The following is a 25,975-nucleotide window of genomic DNA, read 5'->3' as shown; positions in this document are numbered from 1 at the left end:
AAGGCAATAGGCATTGGGAGGATGGGCCATATCTGACTTGATGAGGGGGAGGAGCTGTCAACTAGCACACTTGCACATCACAAAAGGTTCTGCCTGAGCACACTCACAAAGGCTTTTACACGAATCTATTGTGACCCCAGACATTCTGGGGTCAGGGCACGGAGGCAGGAAACTCCAAACACCTCTGGGGATGAAAATGTCCAGAACCTTCTCCTACTTCTCCTACCAGGTATAAATATTGGACCCTCAGACCAAACTCTTCATTACACATCTGGACATGTGTAAGACTCAGAAGGACTGGTATGCTGCTGCTTTGCTGCAAGTAGGACTGGCACTCTGATGCCCTGCTGCCCTCATGCCTGAGTGCAAAAGACGGTACCTGCATCTTGAACCCAGGACCACCAGAGTGACTCCAAGGGCTAGTTGGCTGGCCTCCTGATCCGAGGTTCAGGGAGAGAACAGGCTCCAACAACTATGAAGCCAGCACCTGGACTCTGCTAGCTGTGAGTCCTGACTTCCCCAGTGGTGCCACCCAGTGCTTTATTTTTGGAAGAGGGCCTGAAGGTGGTTCTACTGATTAGATTGTTGTTGTTTTGGTCCTAATAAATTATTAATTCAGTTTTACTCTATTTTCCTAAATTGGTGTTGTGCTTTTCATGTGTTGGGTACTAATGTGTCAATTTCTACATAAATAATTTACACATTGCCTCTGAGTTAAGTCTGACCGCTCTATGCCAAGCTAACAGAGCGTTGAGCACAGGTTATTTGGGATGGCTAGTGAATTCACCCTGACAATGATTGTGGTAGCTGCTTAAGTAGCGTTTCACTCTCTTAACCAGCAACCAAATTACTTTTTTTTAAATTTGTTTTTAGGTTGAGCGTGAGCCAGCGCACAAGCGCTACTCGACGAAGATCTGCGGTAGTTCAGAGAAGCTTTGCCCAGCCCCGCCCTTATTTTTCATTGGCTTGTGTGTTTGCCGTTTGTAAATGCTGTACTCTTATTCATTATGAGGCTTGTTAGTCCCTCCTTAGTATTGCCATGTCGTCATTTGTATCCTCACACGGCTACTGGCCCCTTTACTTCGCTTGTTACAAGGCACTGGATATTTTACACTGTGAGCACTATTTTCTTTAATGAGGGTCTCCTCCTCTGGCATGACATGCTTTGGTGCCTTCTTTAACTCCTGTTTTCTCTCCTGTTGCTGGTGCATTCTTTCCCCGCCTGCCCTCCCGTTGTCCGTGCCTCCCCCCACCCGCCCTCCTGTTGTCTGTGCGTTCTCACCCCCCTGCCCTCCCTTTGTCCGTGCCTTCTCCCCCACCCCCTCCTTTGTCCGTGCCTTCTCAAACCCGTCCTCCCTCCCACCCATTGTCATGATGCCTACCATTTACAATGCAATAGGACTCGCGTACATGCGACACCTATTGCATTGTAAATGCTTGTTTTTTTAGGTCACCCGCTCTCAATGAGTGCGCATGAGCCCCGCGCGGGATTTGCAAGCCCTCCCACATGGAGCTCAAACCAGTGCTTTAAATGGGCCGGTACTCACTGGTACTGAGTACCTGCACTTCCGAATTTTCTGGCCCTCAGTACCGGCACTTTTCTTAGGTCAGGGAGAGTACCGGTACCCTCATTGAGAGCACAGCAGGCTCCGGTTAGGTTTGTCCTCCAGCTCAGGGCAGACGCTGCTCTGCTTCGGAGGAGCTTGCAAGTCACTGAGCCCCTCAGTAGCCTTTTGCAGAGTCGCTGTTGGAGATTTCAGCAGCGCTCACTTGAATGGCCCCAGACTGCAGGGGTCTGAGAGGGCTTGCATTGTGTCATGCTGTGATCAAAAGTGAAGGGTCTAGACCAGGGGTCTTCAAACTGTGGGGCGCGACCCCCAGGGGGGCCGTGGAGTGATGCAAAGGGGGTCGCGCCTTCCCAGTCACACTTCTGCTCAGGCCCAAGGGCTTCAGCCCCCCCCCCCCACACTTCCCCGTACTGTGTCTCAGCCCGGCCTGCTGCAGTGAAACTTGAGCTGCTGGGGGCTCAGGTGGGCAGTGTCTGGATTCCTATCTCCGGCACCCCCGTGTTTTTTCACAGGTCTTTAAAGACCATTTAACATGCCTTTGTAAACTGCTTACAGAGGCTTAGGTTTTTTTGCTGGTTCCAGTACCCCCTGGGTCCCCACTGTGCCTATTCCTTACATTTGGATTTTACATTCACTGCTGTAGTGTGAGAATGCATTTCATGGAAAGGAATACAAAGTTGGCTTCCTGGGGGCGCCGTGTGTGAAAGTTTATTGTGCTTTTGAAGCACCTGCTGCAGCGTTTCTTTCCCCAGCAATGACCAGGCCTCACATAAATGTCAAGATAACTCGTGTGATTAATTATCTCCCTGGAGAGAGGTCAGCATTTTGTATAGTTGAGGTTTGGACTTAGGTGAAGTTAGTGCAGAGGGTTAATATGCCTGCTGCAAAGAACGTGTACCAAGTAGATTACAGAGTGCGTATGATGTGAAGAGATCAGCAGGTTACTGCTTTCAAAAGAGACATCCTTTTGTTACTTGCAATTTATAACTTAAAGTCCTAATATAGAATAGTGAGCTATTAACTTTCATCCTAGAACAGCATGCACACTACAAAGAATACATTATTAGACCATTGATTAATGTTGCAAAAAGGGTTAATTTGGCTAGAAATCAATTCTTATTATTAAAGGAAACTCCCAACTATGCTGTTTCTTTTTCGACTCTGCGTTTGTGCTTCTCCACACCAAGCACTCTTGAACTATACTGCCTACCAGTATGGATGACATGTGACTCCTATACTTTTAGTCCTTTGGCTTATGTAACATTTCCTATACACCCTACACTGGTATGAGTGGCACTATATAACTAGTGGAGGAGTGTGGCTCAATGGTTAGAGCGGCAGACCCTGAAGCAGAGTTCTGGCCAGGGACCAGGGTTTGATTCCAGCCTCGGCGGGGCTCGGGCTCAATTTCCTCGGACCTGTCTATTCTCGCCTCGGTGCCTATTCTAATCACGGGTCCCACGCTGCAACTCTGGGCAATAGCTTGCTTAGCCTCCACACTGGCCCCAACAGCGCTAAGGATGCCTGGCTTCACCCTGGGGGTGCCCAGGAGTGGACACTTCACAGGGAAAGCCAGGAGGGGTTCCACAGCGGTAGGAGTATCAGCGCCAGGAAACCGCAAAGGCGACACCGCAAGGTGTCCGTCTGGTGACAGTGCGCTCTATAAGTACCCTGACATTTACATTTAACTAATTCAATGCATCTGAGAGTGTGGGGTTATGGAGACTTGGTCACTGTTAAAGGGTGCTAGTGAGAGAATCCGTGGTGGGGGTGGTCATTGTGGGGGGCACCAACAAACATTGTCGCACAGGGCACCACCAGCACTAAAGCCGGCCCTGGGAAGTATGCACAGATAAGCGCTGAAAATGCCGCTTTAGGTGACTGCTTTTTTTTGTACCGACTGGGCCACCAAAATAATCTGCTGGCAACCCTAACCATACGACTGGAAGTTTGTTGCAGGATCAGCACATTATTTATTTCCTTCACCCTCGATCCCCGATTAATGCCGCAATAGTTTATGCACCCTGCATTCAGACAACTCATTCCTCATTCTCGCCCTTCATTGTCACGCTCACCTTGCACTCACAGCGATCACAATGCACTCACACTGATCACCATGCACTTGCACCATTCACCCGCTCACCTTGCACTCACAGTGATCACAATGCACTCACACTGATCACCATGCACTTGCACCATTCACCCGCTCACCTTGCACTCACAGTGATCACAATGCACTCACACTGATCACCATGCACTTGCACCATTCACCCACTCACCTTGCACTCAGTGATCACAATGCACTCACACTGATCACCATGCACTTGCACCATTCACCCGCTCACCCTGCACTCACAGCGATCACAATGCACTCACACTGATCACCATGCACTTGCACCATTCACCCGCTCACCTTGCACTCACAGTGATCACAATGCACTCACACTGATCACCATGCACTTGCACCATTCACCCGCTCACCTTGCACTCACAGTGATCACAATGCACTCACACTGATCACCATGCACTTGCACCATTCACCCGCTCACCTTGCACTCACAGTGATCACAATGCACTCACACTGATCACCATGCACTTGCACCATTCACCCGCACACCTTGCACTCACAGTGATCACTCTGCTCTCAAAATGCACTTGTCCTGCTCACACTATACCTCAACCTGCAGTCACACGAGTACACTACTCATCCTGCACTTATGTGACACTTCACTCACCTGTCCCCCTCACTACTCAATATGCAACTCACTCAAACAAGCCCATCAGTAATCATACATTCATTCATCCCATTCTGAACTTGCATCCGCACCCAAAATGAGAGAGGACAGCAAGGGAGTGAGAGAATTTGATTGAAGAGGTCAGGGATGAGGAGAAATGTGAATTGCCGCAGAGAAGTGTGGACACGCAAGAAGTGAGTGTGATCCAAAGGTGAGGGCTTCTGTTAGAACAAATGGGAGATGTGGAAGAGGAATGGGGGGACTGGAGAGGTGTAAGATACAAATAGACAAAAATTTGAATGAAGAGACGAGGTGAATGAGAAGTGCTGAGGGGCACGGGAGGTGACAGGGCCAGAGAGGCCATGAGATACATGTGAGAGACTGTTAGAGATGAGGGCAGTGAAAGGACAGAATGGCAAGAGGTGATTAAAGGTGAAGTGAGAGGTTGAATGGGGAGAGTTCAGAAGTTGTAAAAAGGGGTGAAAGAAAATGACCTGCAAAGTGAGAGAGGGATCCGGGGTTAGGAGAGGAGAGAGGGATGGAAGGGAGGGGGTGAGAGGAAAGCTGCATGGGTAAAAGGCTTAACTCTACACAAAACCGCCAGGGTTTTAAGGGACCCCTGCTTCTTCCGGTCAGGGCCAGGTGAGCTTCTAATGTGGCAGCACGTATTGCTGCAGAGTGGAAGGCCCTTCACAAAGGTTGACTTGAAATCTTTCTGATGATAATTGCTGTATTTTGGTTATAAATGGGTACTGATTGGGTGAAATCTTTCCTCAGCGTTACTGTGTGTAACAAATATCAAAATAATGAAGCAATGCTATCCCAAAATACGCGGCATCACATAACCTCATTTACATTTTCATCCCACGCAATTTAGTCAACAGGTTTAGACATTTTTGTCAAGAGGGGGTCCTTACGCCTCAAAATGTTGACAAGGGGGTCTCGGCATCCAAAAGTTTGAAGACCTCTGGTCTAGACAGACCCTGCACTGTTGATCAGGTGCGCAAAGGCTATTAGCCTTAAAGTGTTAAGTCCCCCCCACCCCCTTCCTCCATCAGGCGTGTGAAATGGGCGGGAGCTGCCAGTCAGTAATCCTGTCCCATTTAGGGAAATGCACTGGCCGTACTAAAGTGAGCGGCAGCGCCACACAATCCTCTACCTTCCCCAAAGCCGTTTTTTCCCGTCATTTTGTTCAGCACAGAGGCTGCTTTCCTTTGTGTGCCTCTCCAACACTAATCACTGCCTTTGCATGACAACATGACTGACCTGGGTTCTGGCTCCATGGGTGTAAAGTTAGCCCTTCAGTGCTTAATTTGTGTCTGTGGTTTCCAGTGCTCAGCACCGGCACTTATTTTCCAGGGCCGGCACTATAGCTATCTTTTATGCGGGCAACTGTGGTGCAGATACATTTTAAAAGAGAAATGCACGCAGCAGGTTTGCTGTATTTTCCTAAATCATCTTCCGAGCTGCTTTCACTTTTACCCTTTTCGTCAAACGGCCTGCACCCTGCCCGAGTCTCTAATTGTGAATAATTATTGCAAGGGGCTGGCTCGTGACTCAGCTGGGGCGAGGCAAGCTTGGAAACAGCAAGCCCAGGACGATGAAGGAACGTGACAAACGCACACAAATGTGTACATTACACTAGCCTGTGTGCTTAGCGCCTAGCAATAAAATATTGCACAGAGGCCTAGGACTGTGTCTCCCCAGCTAAGCCGGCAGTAGGGCGGAGCCCACAGTTCTCACCCCTCAGACTGCCTGTGTCATGAGTGCTACAGAAATGTATGTAGTGGGTGTGGGTAGGTAGGCGGATAAATATCACTGTGCCTTCTTTTTTCAATTACGAATAGTGCCTTAACTTTGGACCTCTTGTTTCCTTCACCGTGTTGTGCAGTGGTGACCTGCCATTGCATATATGTAATCACTGGGACAGCCTTGTGGGCACTTTGTTGCCGGAGCTGGGGTGGATGGGCCCGCTGGGATGCACTTCACTGTGAATCTGCCAGTGAATGTCTGTTTCTGCCTCCTCCTTGTTGAACATGCTCGGCTACACAGAAAGAGAGAAGCCTTTCAATAACTGATTATTATCAACTTAGCCTCGGTAATAAATACGTGCGGGTTTTTTTACATTTAAAAATCAAGACAGGCCCAGAGAGCCAACGTCTAGGCCCACACTACCACCACAAATCCTATTTCCAGTGCTTAATTTTAACTGGTGTTTGCAGGTGATGCGCAGTAGCAATTATTTTTAGGGATTGGTTCAGAACGAGAGAGAAAGGCAAAAATGGGTAAAGATGCAAGAAGGTAACAACTAGTAAATAGAGACAAGGGGAAAAAGTAGGACTGAAAAGTACCTGCAAAACTGAGATAAAGAGGATGGGAGTTTCTGGTGGTAGATGAAACAAGTGTCAACCTCGCATTCAGCAGCGCTGGAAACGAGGTTCTGAGATAAAAATGTGAGCCCTGGCACTTATGTCTTTTACAAATTAAGTACTGGCCCTTCCCATAGAGAAATGAGCACCAGGGAACGCCGCAGCCCTCCAGGAATGAGCTCCAGGACAACTGGCAAATGGGTTTGGTTGAGGATAAGTTAAGATGAACATAGAAGGAAGGGGGAGGGATGAATGTATAGAAGCGAGGTGACAGCTGAAGTTAGGATTGCCACTTTTTTCACATAAAAATACCAGGTATTTGTTGAGTTCTGAAACCATGAATGGCCTTTGAAATGGTATTTTAACACAAATTTGTGTACAGTCTAATATCCTGTGAATTTCTTGTTAAATGTAATAATTTTTTTAACATACATATTTCTATGTCTGTGTGCTTGCCGACCTGTGTGTGCCTATTTTTGTGTGAGAGAAAAGAGAGAGAAAGAGTGAGAGAATCAGGATACTCTCAGGAGATCTCTTAAAGGGAATGGGTGGAATGCTTTTGTGTTCATCTCAGCTTGTTCCGCTCTCTGTGTGTGTGCACGCTTGAGAATATATAGTATTGTGCAAAACAACAACAAATAACACATGGTCTTAAGAAGCAGCAAATATTACAAAACAAGGAAATGTTAACATATCGTCCTGTTTGGCTTTCATTGTGTGTAATGAGTTAACCTGATTTGTTTACATAATCGCATTTCTCATGCGTTTTGATATATGCTACAACTGGTACAGAAGTCATGACATGTATCATCATATCTTGCCCTTAGCCCCGCCCGAGCCCCGCCCCTAGCCCCGCCCATTTGCCACACTTTGAAATCATTTTTAATGAGTACCTGCACTTATTTTTTCCCCTTTACAGCTCTGGCTCAAACCTTGGCGCTGATTCGGAGGAGACCTGTTGAAATCCGCGAGCCCGGAAACAAAGACGCTGGGATCCTTTGATGTTCGTGAGCTCAGCCTTCACTCTCAGTGCCATTTGCATCTGGACATTCATAAAAAAATGATGTCTGCTTCCTCTGCCCCAGGCAATTTAGGAGCAACATATAGCTTCTATTTAAAGAAACACATTGAGATGAGGCTCGGAAAACAAATGTCGCACAATCTCCCGACAGAAAAATACAGCTGCATTTAATATTAAACACGAGCTCAACGCCTCTGAGCATGTATCCGATTTCCGTCGGATGTGGCCGGCTTTACGCACGAGAGCGAAAAGAGAGCCGTTGGCAGCCGGCACTTTAAATGCAGTAACCTTCCAAGGGAGACAGACACCCTTACGTCACTTTTCCCATATTAAAAATGACGCAAAAGTGGCGCAAGGGGCTTGTAAATCTGCCCCATACAATTCGTTCTTTGTTTTTTACAAACATCTTCACAAACCGAGTTCTATTTGCAATGTTCCCATTCATTAGTGTGGATGTAATAACCAAACAATTTCACATTTTTAAAATCCATGGGGCAGATTTATGACGACTGGCGCATCCTTGCATATCAGCAGGGATGCGCCAGTTATTATGCGCCACAGCTGCGCCACCATGGATGCGCCGCATTTATAATGCGGCGCACCATGGGGCAAAAACGGCACAGATGCGTGACGCATCTGTGCCGAAAAGTGGCGCATTGCTGGAGTTGCGTCGCAAGCGCGACGCAGCTCCAGCAAGGCTCTGGGGGGCCCTATCTGCACAATGCTGCGTCAATCCTTACGCCTGCTTCAAGCAGGTGCAGGGTTTTGACGCAGCATGGGCTCAAAAGTGACTGAGTGAAATCTTGTAGATTTCACTCAGCCACTTTTAGGAGGCGTTCCTGCACCGGAACGCCCCCACCTGCCCTGGAACGCCTACATGTGGCGCAGGGCTTTACAACGTGACGCATCTGGGAGATGCGTCACGTTTGTAAATACCCCGCACCATGGCGCAGGATTTGCGCCGCTGCTGCGTCACAAAAGTGACGCAACGGCGGCGTAAATGAGGCGCAAGTCAAACATAAATCTGCCCCCATATCTATTTGCTACGTTTATGAAAAAAAGTAGAAGCTTTTCATTTTGACCACTTCTTTTTGTTCGTGCCCCAAAAGAAGGCAGGGAGTGTGAACCCCTCAACATGCACACTGCTCTTAGCCCCCTCGAACGCATGCCAAGTGCTGAACACTTAAAATAAGAAGTTCCGGGGCCTAAACCTTTGCACAGAAGCTGCCGCGCTAAAGGAGGTTGTGGTGTCGAACACCAAAACTGCGTTGTCTCGATTCCACCAGAGAGGAAGGTATGCAATACAGGTGGGGACTGCTGGGGAGATGAAACGGACGGTAGTCGGGTCAGGTTCTCAGATGAAAAGTTCATTTTCTTTGCCAACTATATTGTCGAAACATAGAACATAAGCATGAGCCAGGGTGAAAGAGACAACCAGAGTTTTGGCGCAGCCCCAGTGAAAGCTTGATTCTTTGTCATTCATCTCAAGAGGTTGATTCCCTGTTTCCTGCTAGGTAGGGCAGTTTTTAGGGCAAGCCTAGCAGTGGTGCACATGCGCTGCGCGCTCTGTGATGCTGCTGTAGTAGATATGGGAGAGAAGCTGCTCCCACACTCCGCCCATATTTTTCATTGGCTTCTGTCATTGTCTTTCGCAGACTCTGCCTTCAGATTCGTTAATAGGCTTGTTAGTCCCTCCTTAGCACGGTCTTGGCTTCATTTGTACCCTCCCATGGCGACTGACCCTTTTACTTCGGTTGTTACACGGGACCTGTTATTTAGTCTGTAGCACTATTTACTTTATTGAGTTTCTCTTACTGCAGGCCGGACATGCGCTGCTTCAGCTGAAACCGTGTGTTTTATTTTAAGCAGCACGGCCGCCCCGTAACACAGGCGCCTGCTTTCAATCACCTTAACCCGGCATTATCTTGTGTCTGTTTCAAGCCCCCAAGTAAAATGGATTTTGAAATGATTAGCGAATTAAGTCATGTGAATTCCAGGTAGCACATAATCCTGTGTTAATGGGCTGAAGCTGACAACAGCACATCTGTTACATGTCATCTGGGCTAAGGCCACCTGACAGGGTGTTTTCAAAAGCCTGTTTTATTAACACCACCACAAATACCACCAATACCACCACCACCTATTCCACCACCGTCAATACCACCACCTCCAATACCACCACCACCACCACCAATACCACCACCAACACCACCACCACCAATACCTACACTACCACCACCAATACCACCACCACCAATACCACCACCATCAATACCACCACCACCAATACCACCACCACCAATACCATCACCAATACCACCACCACCTCCACCACCACTATTAACACCATCAATACCACCACCACAAATACCACCACAACCAATACAACCACCAATACCACCAGCAGTACCACCACCACCAATACCACTGCCAATACCAACAATACTACCACCACCACTAATACCACCAATATCACCAATACCACCACCATCAATACCACCACCACCAATATCACCACCATTACTACCATCACCACCATTGCCACCACCAATACCACCACCACCACCACCAATACCACCACCACCACTACCACCACCAATGCCACCACCAATACCACGACCACCAATACCACCACCGCCAATACCTCCACCACCAATACCACCACCACCAATGCCACCACCACCAATACCAGCACCACCAATACCACTTTCACCAATACCACCACCACCAATACAAATATTATTACCACTACCACCACCTCCAATACCAATACAACCACCTCAGTGCCTCTCGCTCACTAGTAATGGCAGGGGCACTGTATGAGGCCGGAGCTGCAGCCGAGGCCATTCCTCCCTCCCGTCATGCCTTCCATAAAGCACAGCCCACCCTGCACCAGGAGGTGAAGCCAGGGCCCTACTACAGCTGGAGTGTTTTATTATTAGGCCAAAGATAGCAATGACATTATACAATGCCGCATGGCACACTCAAATCACAGAGAGGGCAAGAAATAGGACCCCTCCTCCTCTTCCTCCTGAGCCGCGACAGTGTAATCACAGAGCGAAAGGTGTTGGAGCGCTTTGTTAATGCTTATAGCTCGCTTCACACTTTGTGTCTGTGTAATTTACAACACTTCACATCTTCTTCACTGCACTATTTATCACTACTTTGAAGACATCGCAGGCCGGTCTCTTCCTCCGATATTTACAATCTAACAAGCGGTTGAGAAGGCCTTTTATTGCAATGCAATAGGTCTCGCATTTGCAAGAGTTTAAGCTATTAGTATTGTAAATGACAATGCCTTTTGTTTATGTTTTAACACCCAAAACATAAATAAAAGGCATTGTCCTTTTCAATGCCAATAGCTCAAACTCACTTGAATGCGAGACCTGTTGCAGTGCAAATGCTTGTTCTTTAAGTGCTTTCCCCCAGCAACAGCGATGTGCTGTTTGGGTGCCTATGGCAGGGCAGGGTCAATCCTGTTGACTGGAAGGCCTAAAGGATAAAGTCAAGTGTGCATGTCAGGGTGGACAGGTCTGTTGCTGTGGTCAGCCAGAAATGTGAACTTTAGGGATCTTGAAACCACGCTGTGTCAGGATGTCAGGTTCACCTGCCCCCAACTTATCCGTTCATTGCTCGCTATCTGTTTAGTACTATAAATAGGATGATACCAAAGTTTGGATTGGTTGTGGCCATGGAGGATCAGGATGGCCTGTTCCGAGGCCTCCACACGCACAAGGTAATGAGAGGACAGGAGGGTTACAGGACATGCTAACAGTGGCGGCTCCTCCGCTAAGGCAGAAGAGCATTGCCCCACTATGCAAAAAGGAAAAATAAAATGACAATAACTATCGTTATTATCATTGTATTTTGGGTCGAGCTTTCAAGACCTCTTGCATATACGTATGTGTGTAAGTACTTTGTGGGCTCTGGAGATCAGCCCTAGGACTTTTCTGCTTAGAATAAGGGACTTTTTGTCTGTTCAACTGCCTCTATTTAACTGTCTTAATAGAAAATGACCAGTAGAGGTCAGTAAAATACCAGAATTGCTTTCTGCTGAGAGGCTTTCTTTCTTTTATTTTTCTGGCAACTGCCTCTATTTGACTTTCTTGATAGAAATAGACCAACATAGGTCAATAAAATACCAGAATCAGTTTAGCATTCTCCAGATTCCAGTCCATAGAAATTGTCTTCCACGAGCACCCGCAGACAATAATATTTTTTTCAAACCTTGTATTTTCAGTGATATGACCAAGAAAGGCCCTTATTTTATATTAAAAACAGAGCTTTGGACTACACCATTTCCCACTGAAAGGCAATATTTCTCTCCATGTATTCCCATACATGGCATGTCACGCAGTTTGGTGCTTACTTTCCCTCCATGTTAAAAAAACAGTGTTGTTTCAGCACCCAGGGTAATGTGCTGCATAGCTAATACATATAAGGTCCCAAATGGCGAGAACAATTGCATTGCAAATGCTTGTTTAATATTTACTCCAGCATGAATCAGTGATACTAGGGAATGGAGAAGATTGATACCAGCATATGAGCTACCACGCAATAGGCATAGTAATTGATTACAGCAATGATGAATTGGAGCAAATGTATTTTGTGAGTGTGAGCACGTTCACAGTGTCTCTTGAAATGTCTCCGCACCATCAGCAGATAGGTTGTTAGAGGGGCCCATATTTGTTTAGAGCAGGACCTCACTTGTAGTTCCTCTGCGTGCATTTCAAGTGTGTTTATTTTTATGGTGAATTTGCTGTCCAGGATGATGCCGAGGTTGCAAGCATGGTCTGTTGGCATGGATGGGGATCCTAGTTCAGGTGACCACCAGGAGTCATTCCACAGGGAGTTGTTATTCCCAAAGATCAGTGCTTCTGTTTTTTTCTGTGTTGAGTTTATGGCAGTTGTCTTTCAGGCAGTTGTCTTTCATTCAATCTGCGATGCTCGCCATAAACCTGTGAAAGTTTGCCCTCGGGCGGAAGGCTCTTCTGACAGTGAGAGGATGAGCTGGATGTCCTGTCCATCAGGGAGAGGATGAGTTGAGTGTCATCAGCGTAGGAGATGATGGTGATATCCTGTAATCAAATATTGTTGGTGAGCGGCTTCATGGATATGTTGGGAAGAGGAGCTGGGGGACAATACCTGTGGGACACTGCATATCAGTTTCTTGGTCTCTGATGTGAAGGGTGGCCACCAGACCCTATGGGTTCTTCCCATGAGGAAGGAACCGATACATTTGAAAGTAAATCCTTGTATTCCAATGATGTGGAGTCTACTGATGAAAAGAATAGAGCAGGAATGCACTGTACTACCAAGATAAGGCGCATTCCTGTCCTTTTCCCCTGCACTGGAGCACAATGGGCTGCCATTCGCCAACTCGGGCACCCTTGTGCCATGGTGCAAGTGTGTCTGCATTGTAGGGATGATTGTTCTTGCGCAGGAAAGGACACCTTCCTGCACGAAAACAACCATGAGAGGTGTTTTCCTGTTTCTTTGTGTGCTGCAGTATGCAGCACACATAGAAAAAGGAAAAACTAGGAGAAATAAAGGTATTTCTCCTCATTCCACCTCCCTTATGCCTCCCCAGGCGTAGGAATCTGATGCATTCCCAGGTTTACGAAAACTCGTAAATCTGGGAATGCGTAAGGTTCCATGGATGTTGCGTGGGAACACCCACACAGCAACACCCATGGAATGCCCCTTTCACGTAGAATAGTGCATGAAAGGGGGTCATATTTAAAAGCCAAGCAGGTTGGCTTTACGTGGCCTTGTAAATTAGGGCAGGCATACAGTGCTGCTGGTGCTTCAAAGAAAGTGATGTACCGGTGGTGCAATGGGCTTGTAAATAAGCCCCTTAGTGACCCCCTCGGTCCCAGACCACTGAGGTTATTGATATAACACTTGCATTTTTATGTGATGTTTGTGTCTACTGGTACTAGCAAATGACTGTAGGGAGGAGTTCAATCTACGCTTTTGATGGTCAACAGGGGAAAGACACCATGAACATGTAGACAACTAAAATATCAACATTTGGAGCTTGAAACCACAATCCCATAGAGCTCTTTTTTTTAATTTTTTTTTTTTTATTGAAACTGAAAGGTGTCATACAACATTTAAGTACAATACAGAAAAAAATATAAAGATACAAAAACCAGAACATCTCAGAAACAATGAACCAAGATCCTTCTAAAATAACGGAAACAATTAAGAAAATAACCTTAATACAAAGAGAGTCAAAAAAAAATTCCCCAAATGTTTTCGAATTTTCTCCCCCCTTCAATCCTCGCCGCATAGTTGCGCTCACTGATCTTAACTCTGCGCATTTTACGTAGCCATTCATAAAAAGATGGTATCTGGGTTGATCGCCAATTCTGAAGTAACAATGATCTGGCCACTACCATGCAAATGAATAGAAGTTTGGCAAGTGAGACAGAGAGATTAAGATTCTGATCAAAGCCATGAAGCATCAAAATAGAATTTACAGATATCTGGATATGAAAAATCGAAGATAAAAAAGCAAAAATATCTCCCCAGAACTCTTTGACCATGCAACATTCAGCTATGACATGTGTCCAGTTAGCGGGGGCGAAGCTTTGACAACGAAAGCAGATCGGTGTATAATTACTAAACATTTTGGCAATTACCGCCGGGGTATAGTAGAGGAGCCATTTCCCAAAAAATATCATTCTGCGCCAATTGGCTCCCCGTAAAGTGGAAAAATTATATTTATTAATGGTCCGCCACGTCGTTAAAGATAAAACCTGTTTTTCATGTTCCCACCATTTTTTAACTACTTTGGATCCTAAATCGTCTTGTTTAATCTGAGCAAGATGACGTTTCCACTCACCAGGTTTCCTTATTAAAGTACTATTGAAAAAAAGATCATTGTTAAAAGGGGAAATCTGATAAAAGGAGGTGGGTGCAAATGGCTGCAAAAGTTTATAAATTATATTATAAGACCCGGCTAACAAAAAATTGCCGGAAAGTAGTAGGCGCATCTCGGACGGAGTTAACCACCTGGAATGATGTAAAAAATCGCCCACTTTGCTAAAGCCGGCCTTAGTCCAATAGCACATTAAATGCGAGCTTACCCCCTGCCCTCTTGAGGAGAGTAAATTAGTCAGCAAAGAGGAGGTATTAAAAAGAGAGAGAGAATATCTGCTAGATATGGCCGAACGCTTCATGAAAAACCAAGCTAATATTTTATACCGAACCAATTTTGGGGATTTAGGTATTTGAAGAGGGGAGGATATTTGACTCTCTGAAAAAATTAAATCGAAGAAAAAACTAATATAGTGATTTGGGTTCGGAGTAGGGACCTTGAAACGAGTTAAATACTGAGCAAAGTAGGCGAAATAATAATCTCTAATGTTTGGAAGTGCTAGGCCACCATTATCTAAACCGTCATAAAGAGTAGTCATCGCAATCCGGGGCTTTTTATGTGCCCAGAGAAAACTTGAAAATAAGGATTCTATTTTCGAGAAAAAAGACCCTGGGAGAAAACACGGAATTGTTGAAAACAGGAAATTAAATAATGGTAAAATAGACATTTTAATCAGGGCGACTCTACCCAGTAATGATAAAGGTAATTTATTCCAGCGGGTTAGCATTGAGCGAACCCTTTGAAGAAGGGGAACAAAGTTCAAACCGAAAAGATCTGTAACTGAAGAGGAAAAAAACACCCCCAGATATCTTTTAGGTTTATTATTTATACAGCCACGTAAATCGGGATATAATTCTGGAATATGATTGCCACAAATCAAAATTTCAGTCTTTTTTTTATTGATCCGGTAGCCCCCAAAAGACTCAAATTGCTCAAAAATCTGAAATGCCTGAGCTTGAGACTGCAGATTGGAATTAATCAGTAACATGATATCGTCCGCATAAAGTTTAATCTTAGACATAGATGGAATTGGGGGTGAAATCTCTGCAGACTTTCGAATAACTATTGCGAGAGGTTCGATAAAAAAAGCAAAAAGAATAGGTGATAAAGGACACCCCTGACGGGTTCCACGATTAACTGAAACAGATCCAACCGAGTGTGAATTAATGATAATATTAGCACTAGCACCCGAATAAAGATTACGAATGAAATTAATAACGTTACATGGGATATGAAAGTGCTGCAAAATAATAAAAAGTGTCTCCCAAACCACCAAATCAAAAGCTTTTTCTGCATCAAATAACAAAATAAGTGCAGGGATCCCCCGTGTCTCCAAGTAATCCAAAGCTTCTGCCAAATAGTGAGTATTAGTCATGAGCTGTCTACCGGTAATAAAACCGTTTTGGTCTTTATGAATCAGATCAGAAGAAATTCGGTTAAATCGAATAGCCAGTAATTTAGTGACGATCTTGTAATCCGAATTTAAAAGAGTAATAGGACGATATGAGTTAGGATCGGTAGCATCTTTCCCCTTCTTCAAAAAGCTGACCACAGTGCCCTCGCGGAAAGAGTCAGGAATTGAGGCTCCAGACAGCATGGAGTTAAGCAAAAGTAGAAACAGATTAGAAAAAGAGGGAAAAAAAACCTTGAAAAACTCTGCGGGTAGTCCATACGGACCTGCGGCTTTCCCTGATGGAAGATCTTTTACCACCGCCTCTATCTCTTCCAGAGAAAATTCATCTGCCATAATTAATTCTTCGGAATGGGAAAGAGAAGGGATCTCAGCCTGCCGTAAAAAGGAGTTTAATTTAGACTGATTGATTTTAAGCTGATGAGAATATATATTTTGATAATGACGATGCATTATCGCACCTATTTTATCTGGATCGATTGTAGATTGATGCGAAACCGGGCATTTTAACTCCCGAATTAAATTAGATGCTGCTTGTTCTTTGGCCTGCCAGGCCAAGAATCTCCCAGTAAAATTACTTTCTTCATATATTTTTTGATATTGAGTACGATAAAAAACCTCGCCCTGCTCATATAAAAAAGTGGTATATTTTTGTTTAGCTTCATTTAATTGTTCTTTAACCGATCGTGAGGGATTTTGTTGCCTTAGAACGCTAAGTGTATGTATACGGGATTCCAGTAGTTTGATTTGAGCCCTGGATACAATTGAAATGGCCGCATCTTTCCCTATGATGATTCCGCGAATAAAGGCCTTTAGGGCGTCCCAAATAATACTTATGGGGGCGGTGCCCATATTAAGAGTTATAAAGTCTTTAATCATGTTTTTTAATTCAGAGACCCATTTATCGTCATTAAGATGAGCTCTATTAAGAACCCATCTTTTGGGGGATCTTCTAAAATCCCCAAAAGTGAACTCCCTAATAAGCAAAGCATGGTCTGAGAATACGTTGAACAGCGTATTGCAAAAGCCGAGCTTAAGATTACGAGAAGCTATGAAAAAATCGATGCGGGATGAGGATTTGAATCTACCCGACCAGCAGGTATAATCTCTTTTAGAGGGATTATCAGCCCGCCAATGATCAGAAAGATCGAATAATTTGATATAATGTGAAATGGTTTGAAAGACTTTCGGTTTAAGTTGTTTGGATGATTGAGATGATGTATCCAAATGCGGGTCCATTAACACATTAAAATCCCCACCAATGACAATATCACCTGAGACCATCAAAAGAGATTGGAACAAGTCTTCATAGAAACTGGCATCGTCTATTAGAGGTCCATAGCAACATACAAAGATAAAAGGTCTCTGCCTGGTTTTAACTCTGCATGAGACCCAGCACCAACGTCCTGAGCCTCCCTGTTGTGATTGAATGATATCAGCACATAAGTTCTTATTCAAAAATATTGCCACCCCTCGCTGAGATACATCGCATGATGCGAAACACCGAAACGAAGCCCAGGATTTGAGCATTGAAAACCCATCAAGCTTGGAAGAGGGAATATGAGTCTCCTGTAACAAAATAACGGAGGGATTCTCGGCCTTTAACCAAACTTCCATAGCGCGCTTTTTCTTAATATTGTTTAAGCCATTAACATTGAGAGAAAGGAACTTCAAACTATCCTTGTTAGACATTGAGATCAGAATTAAATTGACTAAGGAGAATTATCACCGAACCGCTATTGCCCCCTGGATACAATAAATACATATTGACAAATGAAAAAAATAAAGAAAGATAGACAGACACCATCAGTTTCCTTTTTGTTTCGAACCACCCACCACCCACCACCACCCACAACCCCAGCGACCCCACCCCCCCGGAGCCCTCCCATACCCAAACAACCCCAACCACACCTTCGTGACCCCCATCCCCACCACTGGCCAAGATTCCCCAGCCCACGTGGACCAACGGTTCCAACCCCCTGCCATTCGGGTGACATCTTGCACCCCCTGGGCCCCCTGGATTCCGCACTCCACCCTGCTCAACTGATCCTCCCCTCCCCCTACTCATACCCGCCAGGGAGAAAGACAGGACAGTTTTCCCAGCTAAGCACATCCGTCACATCTATCAACCTATATCTTTGAAAAAAAACACAAAACAGAGTCCATAGAGTCCATAGATTGCCCAAATTTAACCTCATGAAGAGTTGGAAATGTCCCGGAGCAATTCCTGTGCTGCTGCAATATCAGATAACATAAAGAATTTGCCTTTCACTAAAACTTTAAGTTTGGATTGCTGCGCTATCGTGGCTTGAGCTCCTTTAGCTTTAAATAATTGTAGCATCTGGACAAACTCTTTTCTTCTCCGAGCAGCAGACGCAGACATGTCTGAAAAAATGCGACATTTCACAGTTTCATTGACAAAAAATTGTCTTTTCTGAATTGCCGTTGAGAGAATAGTCTCCTTAATCCGTGTGTCAGAGAAATTCAATAGAATTGTTCGAGGAAGAGAAGAATTTGGGAAAGGTTGAGCGGGAACGCGATGTGCTCGCGTGATAGTCAGGTCGCCCTCATGATTAGGGATCACTTTAGATTTTAAGAAAGAGGTGACCCACTGCAGCGTGCTGGACCCTTCAAGACCCTCCGGAACCCCCACTATGCGTAGGTTAGATCGACGATTATAGTTCTCTAAATCGTCCAATTTAGATTCAAGTGCACGTGAAGTGAGGGAGAGCTGATTTGTGTCCTCTTTAACCTTGATCATTTGATCCTCCAAACTAGAAATGCGGGTTTTAGCTTCTTGCAATCGAGCAGGGAATGTAGAAAAGAGATCCTCCATTTTGTCCAGACGTTGATGGATTAAAGCAAGCTCAGATTTCTGAAACCTCTTCAGCTCTCTAACCTCATCGAGGATTAAATTTAACATATCCTTGACTGACATCTTAATCTCCCCCACAGTCTCAGTATCTAAATCAAGCAAAGGACTGAAGTGGTCCACATTGGAGACATTAGAGACAAATTTAGCGGGGGGAATTAAAGACTTGTCAATAGATAGAGTCCCTGTATCCATCCCTCCCAAAGTCAATGCATCCGCCGTAGTTGTTGGGGAATGTACTAAGGGATTATCTCTAGACAAAGGCGTAGAAGGCATAGATGGTGTAGGGGGTGCCCCTATGTTAGATTTAGGCAAAGAATTAGGAGGGTGAATAATTGAAGGAGAAAGAGCAGGAGAAGCTTGGGCGGGCGCGACATTTTTCTTTTCAAAGAGAGGAAATGATTTAGTACCTTTAAGCCCCTCCACTGGGCTCGCCTGCGTAGATGACCCATCCTTGATGTGCGAGGAGCCTGCGATTTCTGTGCAGTGAGAGGCTTTCAAGACTGGAGATGGAGTCTCACAGATAGATTCCTCGAGCTCTTCCAAACTTCCCGCACTATTACTTCTCTCCTTTGCCTTGCCATCACCGAGGCACCCCTTATTTAATAATTTGGCGGCGTTCCGCGCCTCTTTAGCCTGGATACGTGAAGCCTTCGCCTTGCGTGTATTCAATAACTTCCCCATCCCAAAAGTCTCTGAGCGTCCAGCATTCAGCGTGTGGTGAAGCAGATAGAGGCTTTGATCGTTGTCACCGAGTATTGCTACGATAAGCAAATACTGAAAAGAGAAAGCTGAAAAAAGAATTTAATGTTTTTTCCGGTGCGCCCCTGCTGCTTGCAGCTCAGCTTACTCTCACCGCGACTGCCGCATCCATAGACCCTCAGGCATAAGCGTCAATACGAGACACAGGCACTGGGCTGAAATAATGCTGAAAACGCTGCAATGCTGAAATGCTGAAAACGCCCAAGGAACAGCAATGTATGAGAGGCAACATCTCTCAAGTTGGATGGGCCGAACTGCTTTCCGCCCGGAACAGAATGATGAAAACTAGCTTTCCGTCAAGCTAATAACGGAGTACTGCACCCCGCCATCGTATCTTCGACACCAAACACCAAACACCAAAACGCCAACCGCTTCACGCCATCAACTGCCGCCGAAACCTGCACTGCCTCGAGGAGAAAGGGAGGAGCCAGGAGCCGGGAATCCTCAGGTGTGCGTGGAGGCGTGGATCTCCATCGCGCCGGCCATCTCGCCTCGCCCCACAATCCCATAGAGCTCAATAGAAATGAATGTTTAAATTTAAGTGCACTAGTCTATGACCAGTCATGGATGTTGCGTGGGAACATCCACAGCAAAATCCATGGAATGCCCTTTTCACGGAGAGTAATGTAATTTCCCAAGCAAGAAGAGCATGCCTCATAGCGGACAATTTACAGCCAAGTCAATTCTTTAGAGATTTTTAATCTTTTTTTCCATAATAATTCTTTTTTGAAATTTTAGGCACTGAGCGCACTTATCAATGCAATGAACAATAAACGCTTTACAGAAAGCATAGGAGTGAGACAGGTCATCAGCCTCACAGCTGCGCAGAAGTATATGGACTCATAACCGCGGCCCTCTGAGCCAAGGACATTCCACCCAAAAAAGCGTCAACATGCATATTGCCGACTAAATGATGAAACGATTCAAGTATGAGCCTACAACAGACAGGCATTCCCTAAAGTATGTGTTAGGACCAGGGTCGGCCTTTCCTCAGCCAAAACCCCTGGCGAAACATCATTTGGCGCCCCAGCTGCTCCTCATTCTCCACCCTCACCCTAAATCCCCCGTCCCACTGGCAATCCTGGTGGGGAGCCCTTTTGTAATCTGGGCTGAATACCTCAGACCAGTGAATGGCGTGTTAACGCACATCTGCCACTTGACCCTCACTTTAATCACCTATTCAGATGTGAAACTGGAGGTGAGAGTCCATCGGTGGGGGCGAGGGACAATGAAGGGGGAGTGGGGGAAAGGTAATGGGAGGGAGGATAGCGAATGTATACAGCTTTCAATCTAAAAGTATTAACCTCATGGGCGGCATGGAGTTAAAGCAGTATTCATGCCAGCTTGGGAGGTGATCAACATGTAAGCCCCTCCAACTGTAGACGCCCGGGGCCTGGGCCAAGCTTGCCCATGCCAAAAGCCGGCCCTGGTTAGGACTAATGACACAGTCACAGAATTCTTGTTTTCTGAAGGGAACAGTGGTAGGAGTACACAGAATTATTATTTTATTATGTTTTTGCAAGTATTATGTAACTACAACCTGTTAAGATACTTTGGAGTCCTCAAGTAAACACAGTTTTGGACAAATTTGCCAGCTTAAGTACAAAGAGTGGACAAGTTACCACCCGTGCACCCCCCTCAACTTACCTGGACATAATGTGTATTGGGCATGTGCCAATGTCAGAGGCTGTCAGACATCTTTGAGTAATAGTTGTTGAGTGTTCTGGCAGTATTTTGACACAAGTGTGCACACACAGGGAATCCATAAAGTTATAGTAAAAGGCTTGATTGCAATGCAGGTTTAGTGCAGAATAAATTAAACTATATAATTTCAGAAATCAAAAATATTGTAGGAAGGGCAAAGAACAGACAGTAAATATTATGAATATTATGAAAGCTGGCAACATATCATACAGTGCATTTTTAAGGACCCTATATGCCAAAATTGCAACCACTGACTTACGTCGGCTTCCCTGTGCCACCACACTCTAAATGGTCCCCTATGAATGCAATCTTTGCTGGCCACTGGGGGGTAATTGAAATAAAAACTCTGCGAGTGGGTGGGATTTTGCATATTGCGCTGTTAGTGCTGAGTTTTTAGTGCTAGGAACGTGTTCTGTGCTGTAAGATCACCGTGAACGGCACCATGCGACATGCCAGAGGGTGCTGCTTGTTTCTGCTGCTTGAGTAGATTATCTACTCGAGCTGCAGCTTTCTCAACACAAACTGTGGTGCCGAGAGGCATTCTAACACCTGAAAACCGCACTACGGGACACAAATTTTCTCTAACGCTCACCAACTTAACATTGGTAAGCCACGCACGAGAAAAAACTCTGCCGCACAGTGCTTGGCGGAGTTTTGCCAGAACTCAGCTATACTCCCATAGCACAGAGTGGGCAAAACTCAGCGCATTCTGCTGGTGGAGTCACATAGGTCACCCACACTGTACCATCCTTGTGTACTGGACCCAGTCTGCAATGTAGCAAGGCTGTGAGGAAGTGGTAGTAAATTTTCTGCATACTGTCACAGTGGAATGGAAACACAGGGCCTCTGGTCAAGCCTCATACCTAAGAACAGCCAAAATCCTTAGCAGTGGAGAAGTTACCCTGCAAAAGAATACATCAATTAGGAACCATGGTTGGGTAGAGGAATGTGTCTTCACCCAAATACTAAAATCTGTAACCATGAAGAAATAAGCTACAACGCGCAAAGGCATTAGTGTATAAAATAGAATGATTTTGGTTTCCTCAGGGATGTTTATACTTTACCAGTGGGTACTGTAGAATCCCCAGAATCCGGGCCATTGGTACTGTTAAGGATGACATGGTCTCCCCGATGATTCCAGCCAGCAGCTGATGGTTCAGGGACTTGTACCCAGGAATCGGATCCTTCCTCCTTGAAAGTATCTCCAGGGTGCCCCTGATGGCTCTGATCTCAGACATGCAGGAATCAAAGATCTGAAAGCCCAGGGTGATGTTCGGCAAAAACCCTGGAATTTGGTTAATTTCTTCAATGGCGTAAATCATCCCCAGAACGTCCCTGTAATACCGAATTACAAACCTACAAAATAAATTGACACATATATTGGAAGATCAGTTCTTCAAGTAAATATGTCCATTGTTCTGAATAGATATAATCAATACCGCTAGGCCTACAACACAGTATTGTAGGTTATAGGGCCAATCGTTTTCTGTTATTTTAAGGCAGGATGGACACAGATGTTATTACATGAGTCTAGGGTCTTAAGTGTATCTAATAAAGGAAGGCGAGGGCAGCAGAAGTGGCCTCTCACCAGTGCATCTTGTGGTGCATTTTTCTTCTGGAAGGACCCTGCGGTTCTCCTCTCTGCTCTGCTGATTTTAGGAAACTACAGCATCCAACGCCATGGTGAACTGAACAAGGTGGGAGGAGTATTAGCAGTCACACATCGATCATTGGGCCCTGTTACCAAAGTCATAGACAAACTTAAGATCATTTAAAATCCTTTGCAACCACTTGTTCTTGGTAGAACCGCAGACTGTCTCAGCCCATCTCATCTACTGACCCAATGCAACAAACCCCCACTACCTCATTGCCATGTCTAACCTGTGTACGAAAGCTTCACCTCCTACACCATCTCCCTCTGCAGCTTCAACCTACCAGGGTACACCACAGGCAGCACCAAGAAAACCTCCTTACATTCTAAGGTGAGGACCGCAAATATCACTCAATATGTTACACTTCTGATATACACCAATGGACACACCCTGGGCTTCATTTGGTATAACATGACCAACCTCACATGTCAAGTTTCTACCCACCCCTTTGATCTCAATCCAGCAGTGGCTCCTTACCAGGGGCTAAGTGGAGAGCCCTCCTCCTGTCAGACACACCTGCCTCTGCTGCTAACAATCAAAGTGAACAGCATAGCTGTCAAGTATCCCCGGTCCATGCATGATGAGCTGCTCCAGGTCAGGTGTTTCGCTCTGAATTGTGGGATTTGTAGTCCTATTTTATAATGCGATAAACAAGACTTCAAGTCCTAGAACTCAAAGAAAAAACACAGTCTGGAGCACCACAACACGCATGGACCTGTGAAACTTGGCAGGGCTGGAGCAGGGTTAGTGAAAACACTGTCAGTGTGCAGGTCAGCCCTCTCGGCCTCTTCTCCTGGCTCCTGATGACAGGAGGTGGAGGGGGGCAGAAGCATGATCCTGCTGCAGAGTGTTGTTTCAAAATACAGCAGTCTTCAGCAGGATGTCTGGGTTGTCCATGTCTGAGGGGCATAGTTTAATTAGGTAAGAAACTGGTTTATGGTTAACTGAAGGAGCAACTACAATTCTTGTCAGAGTGAGGCACACGCCAACCCTAAATTAACCTGTGCTCAATGCTCTGGTAGCTCGGCACAGAGCAGTTAGGCTTAACTTAGAGACAACACTTCAAACAGTAATAAAGTGAAAACACCACAGAATAAGCATTTGCAATGCAAATAGGTCTCGCATTTGTGAGTTAGAGCTATTGACATTGTAAATGGCAATGTTTTTTACCTGCACGTTTTATTTTTGAAGTGAATGTATGTAGTGTGCAAAATCCCTTGGAAAGGTCCTGCACTTCGTAATAAATATATTGAAAAAGATGCAAAGTTTAGATTGTGTCAACAATTGCTTGGCACGTACCTCATGGGTGAAGTGTCGCCACACATGCACACTGTGGTGCTTTACTAATGCGAAACTCATTAATAAAAGTAGTGCTTACAGACTAACCAATGCGATCGGGATCGGAGCATGTGAATCCGAATCCCGGCTTCTCTTTCATTTTCTAGACTATTTGACTCACTCTCCTGCATGTTGGTTATCCCCCAAACACTGGGAGGCAATGAAGTTTGCCAAGGGGGCGGGGGGGCTTCCGAGGTACATGAAAATGTATTCATTGACTAGTTGTCAAAGGTCGCCCGGTGCGATTAGTTAAAAGTGAGCAGATTTCATTAAGGTATTAAGAGTACTTTACTCGCATCTATGAGAAAATCAACATTAACTAAACAAAATACCAGAATGCGTGTCAGTTTTCACAGTGTTTTAGACAGTACTGGTTGCTTAGTTTCATTGCATTAATTTTTGTATTTACTCATTTACACAGCATCCAAAGTAGGTTACCTAACCCCAAAGCCCCGAGTTGTTAAATGACCCATAGAAGGGAGTGTTTTACAGTTGATCAAATGTGTCCAAATGTAATTTTGGTAGTGCCATGGAATGATCAGCCAATGAGGTACTCGATGAGCAGGTATTTAACTACACGTTCAAAACGTGCGGTATTGTGGCTCTTGTTTGTTTGTTTGTTTGTACACAACCACCTCTCTGAATGTGTTTATTAACACAGAGCTTCACCTACCAGACCGTGCTCACAGAGGGGCGACTAAAGCACAGAACAAAATGTGAAGGCATCCGGAAGGCTTGGGCGCCCGCCCGCAGAGGCTAGGGATCCCAGCTCTTCTACAGACTCTGCTCCTCTGCACCAGTAGGGCACAGCTCAGAATCTGCAGCTCCTGCTAAGAATAGGTGAGGGGGTGAGGTTGGGGCATGAGGGAGTTGCCGGCAGATTTCCAGGATATTGAAAGTGATGATTCTGACATGAGTCAATGGAGACAGACTTTCTCTGTTTGTCTGCACCAGTCTATTTCTCTACCATCTACCGGGCTCACTGTCATGTATCCATTCATCTCTCTTTGTTAGAGGTGTGCAAGCCAATATATTAATTAACAAGTAGAGCCAGCCGGAGACGAGCCAAGCATATACAAGCCAGTGGGCAAGCCGTTAAAATTATCGGCATGTTAATCATACAGTAACTATGATGTAAATGTGCGATAATGTCTCTTCAGAATTCAAAACATTGCATTTCTTTAGCGCGTCACCTCAGTACACTAGATTATAGCACTGAATTGAGAGGAAGTTATTAAAAGTGCTTGTTTTAAACATGAGTTAAAACACTGCCGCTCCTCCCGCCCGACTACAATGCCATTTGTGAACTAAGAGGCGTCAGTTGCCATGCATACCCCGAATGTTGCCTAGAGTCTTATTATATTTAGAGTAACATTAAAATCCAGTTAATTAAACACAAGAAGTTTTGTACAGCACGCATCTTGAACTCGCATATTTCAAGGTGGCAATAATAAAGATGAAAATGGAAGTGCCGGCAGGCAAGAAAACACGAGTGGGGGCGGGAGAGGGTAAGAAGTCCAAGACTGAGGGAGGGGTCGGTGGGGTGGGGAGACTGGGAAGAAAATAGTGTCAGGAGTAAAGGGGATAATAGCCATGGAAGGATACAAATGAAGAATGAGGACGGACTAACAAAGCTCAAACCAATCGGAAGGCAGCA

The 25,975-nt window shown here is 45.3% G+C and overlaps 1 protein-coding gene across 1 annotated transcript in view; it reads right to left on the bottom strand.

Annotated features, from left to right (window-relative positions):
* Positions 1–25,975, bottom strand: part of LOC146808511 (vomeronasal type-2 receptor 1-like) — an 87,097-nt gene that overhangs the window by 36,649 nt on the left and 24,473 nt on the right. The window contains exon 2 of the mRNA XM_085623966.1: positions 22,393–22,684. Coding sequence (XP_085480092.1) covers positions 22,393–22,650 — 258 coding nt within the window. The 5' untranslated portion in view covers positions 22,651–22,684. The remainder of the gene's footprint in view (positions 1–22,392; positions 22,685–25,975) is intronic.

The sequence above is a fragment of the Triturus cristatus genome, chromosome 8, assembly GCF_964204655.1.
Source record: "Triturus cristatus chromosome 8, aTriCri1.1, whole genome shotgun sequence".
Classification (NCBI taxonomy): domain Eukaryota; kingdom Metazoa; phylum Chordata; class Amphibia; order Caudata; family Salamandridae; genus Triturus; species Triturus cristatus.
The sequence above is the reverse complement of the archived record's forward strand: the minus strand, read 5'-3'. Positions and strand labels throughout refer to the sequence as shown.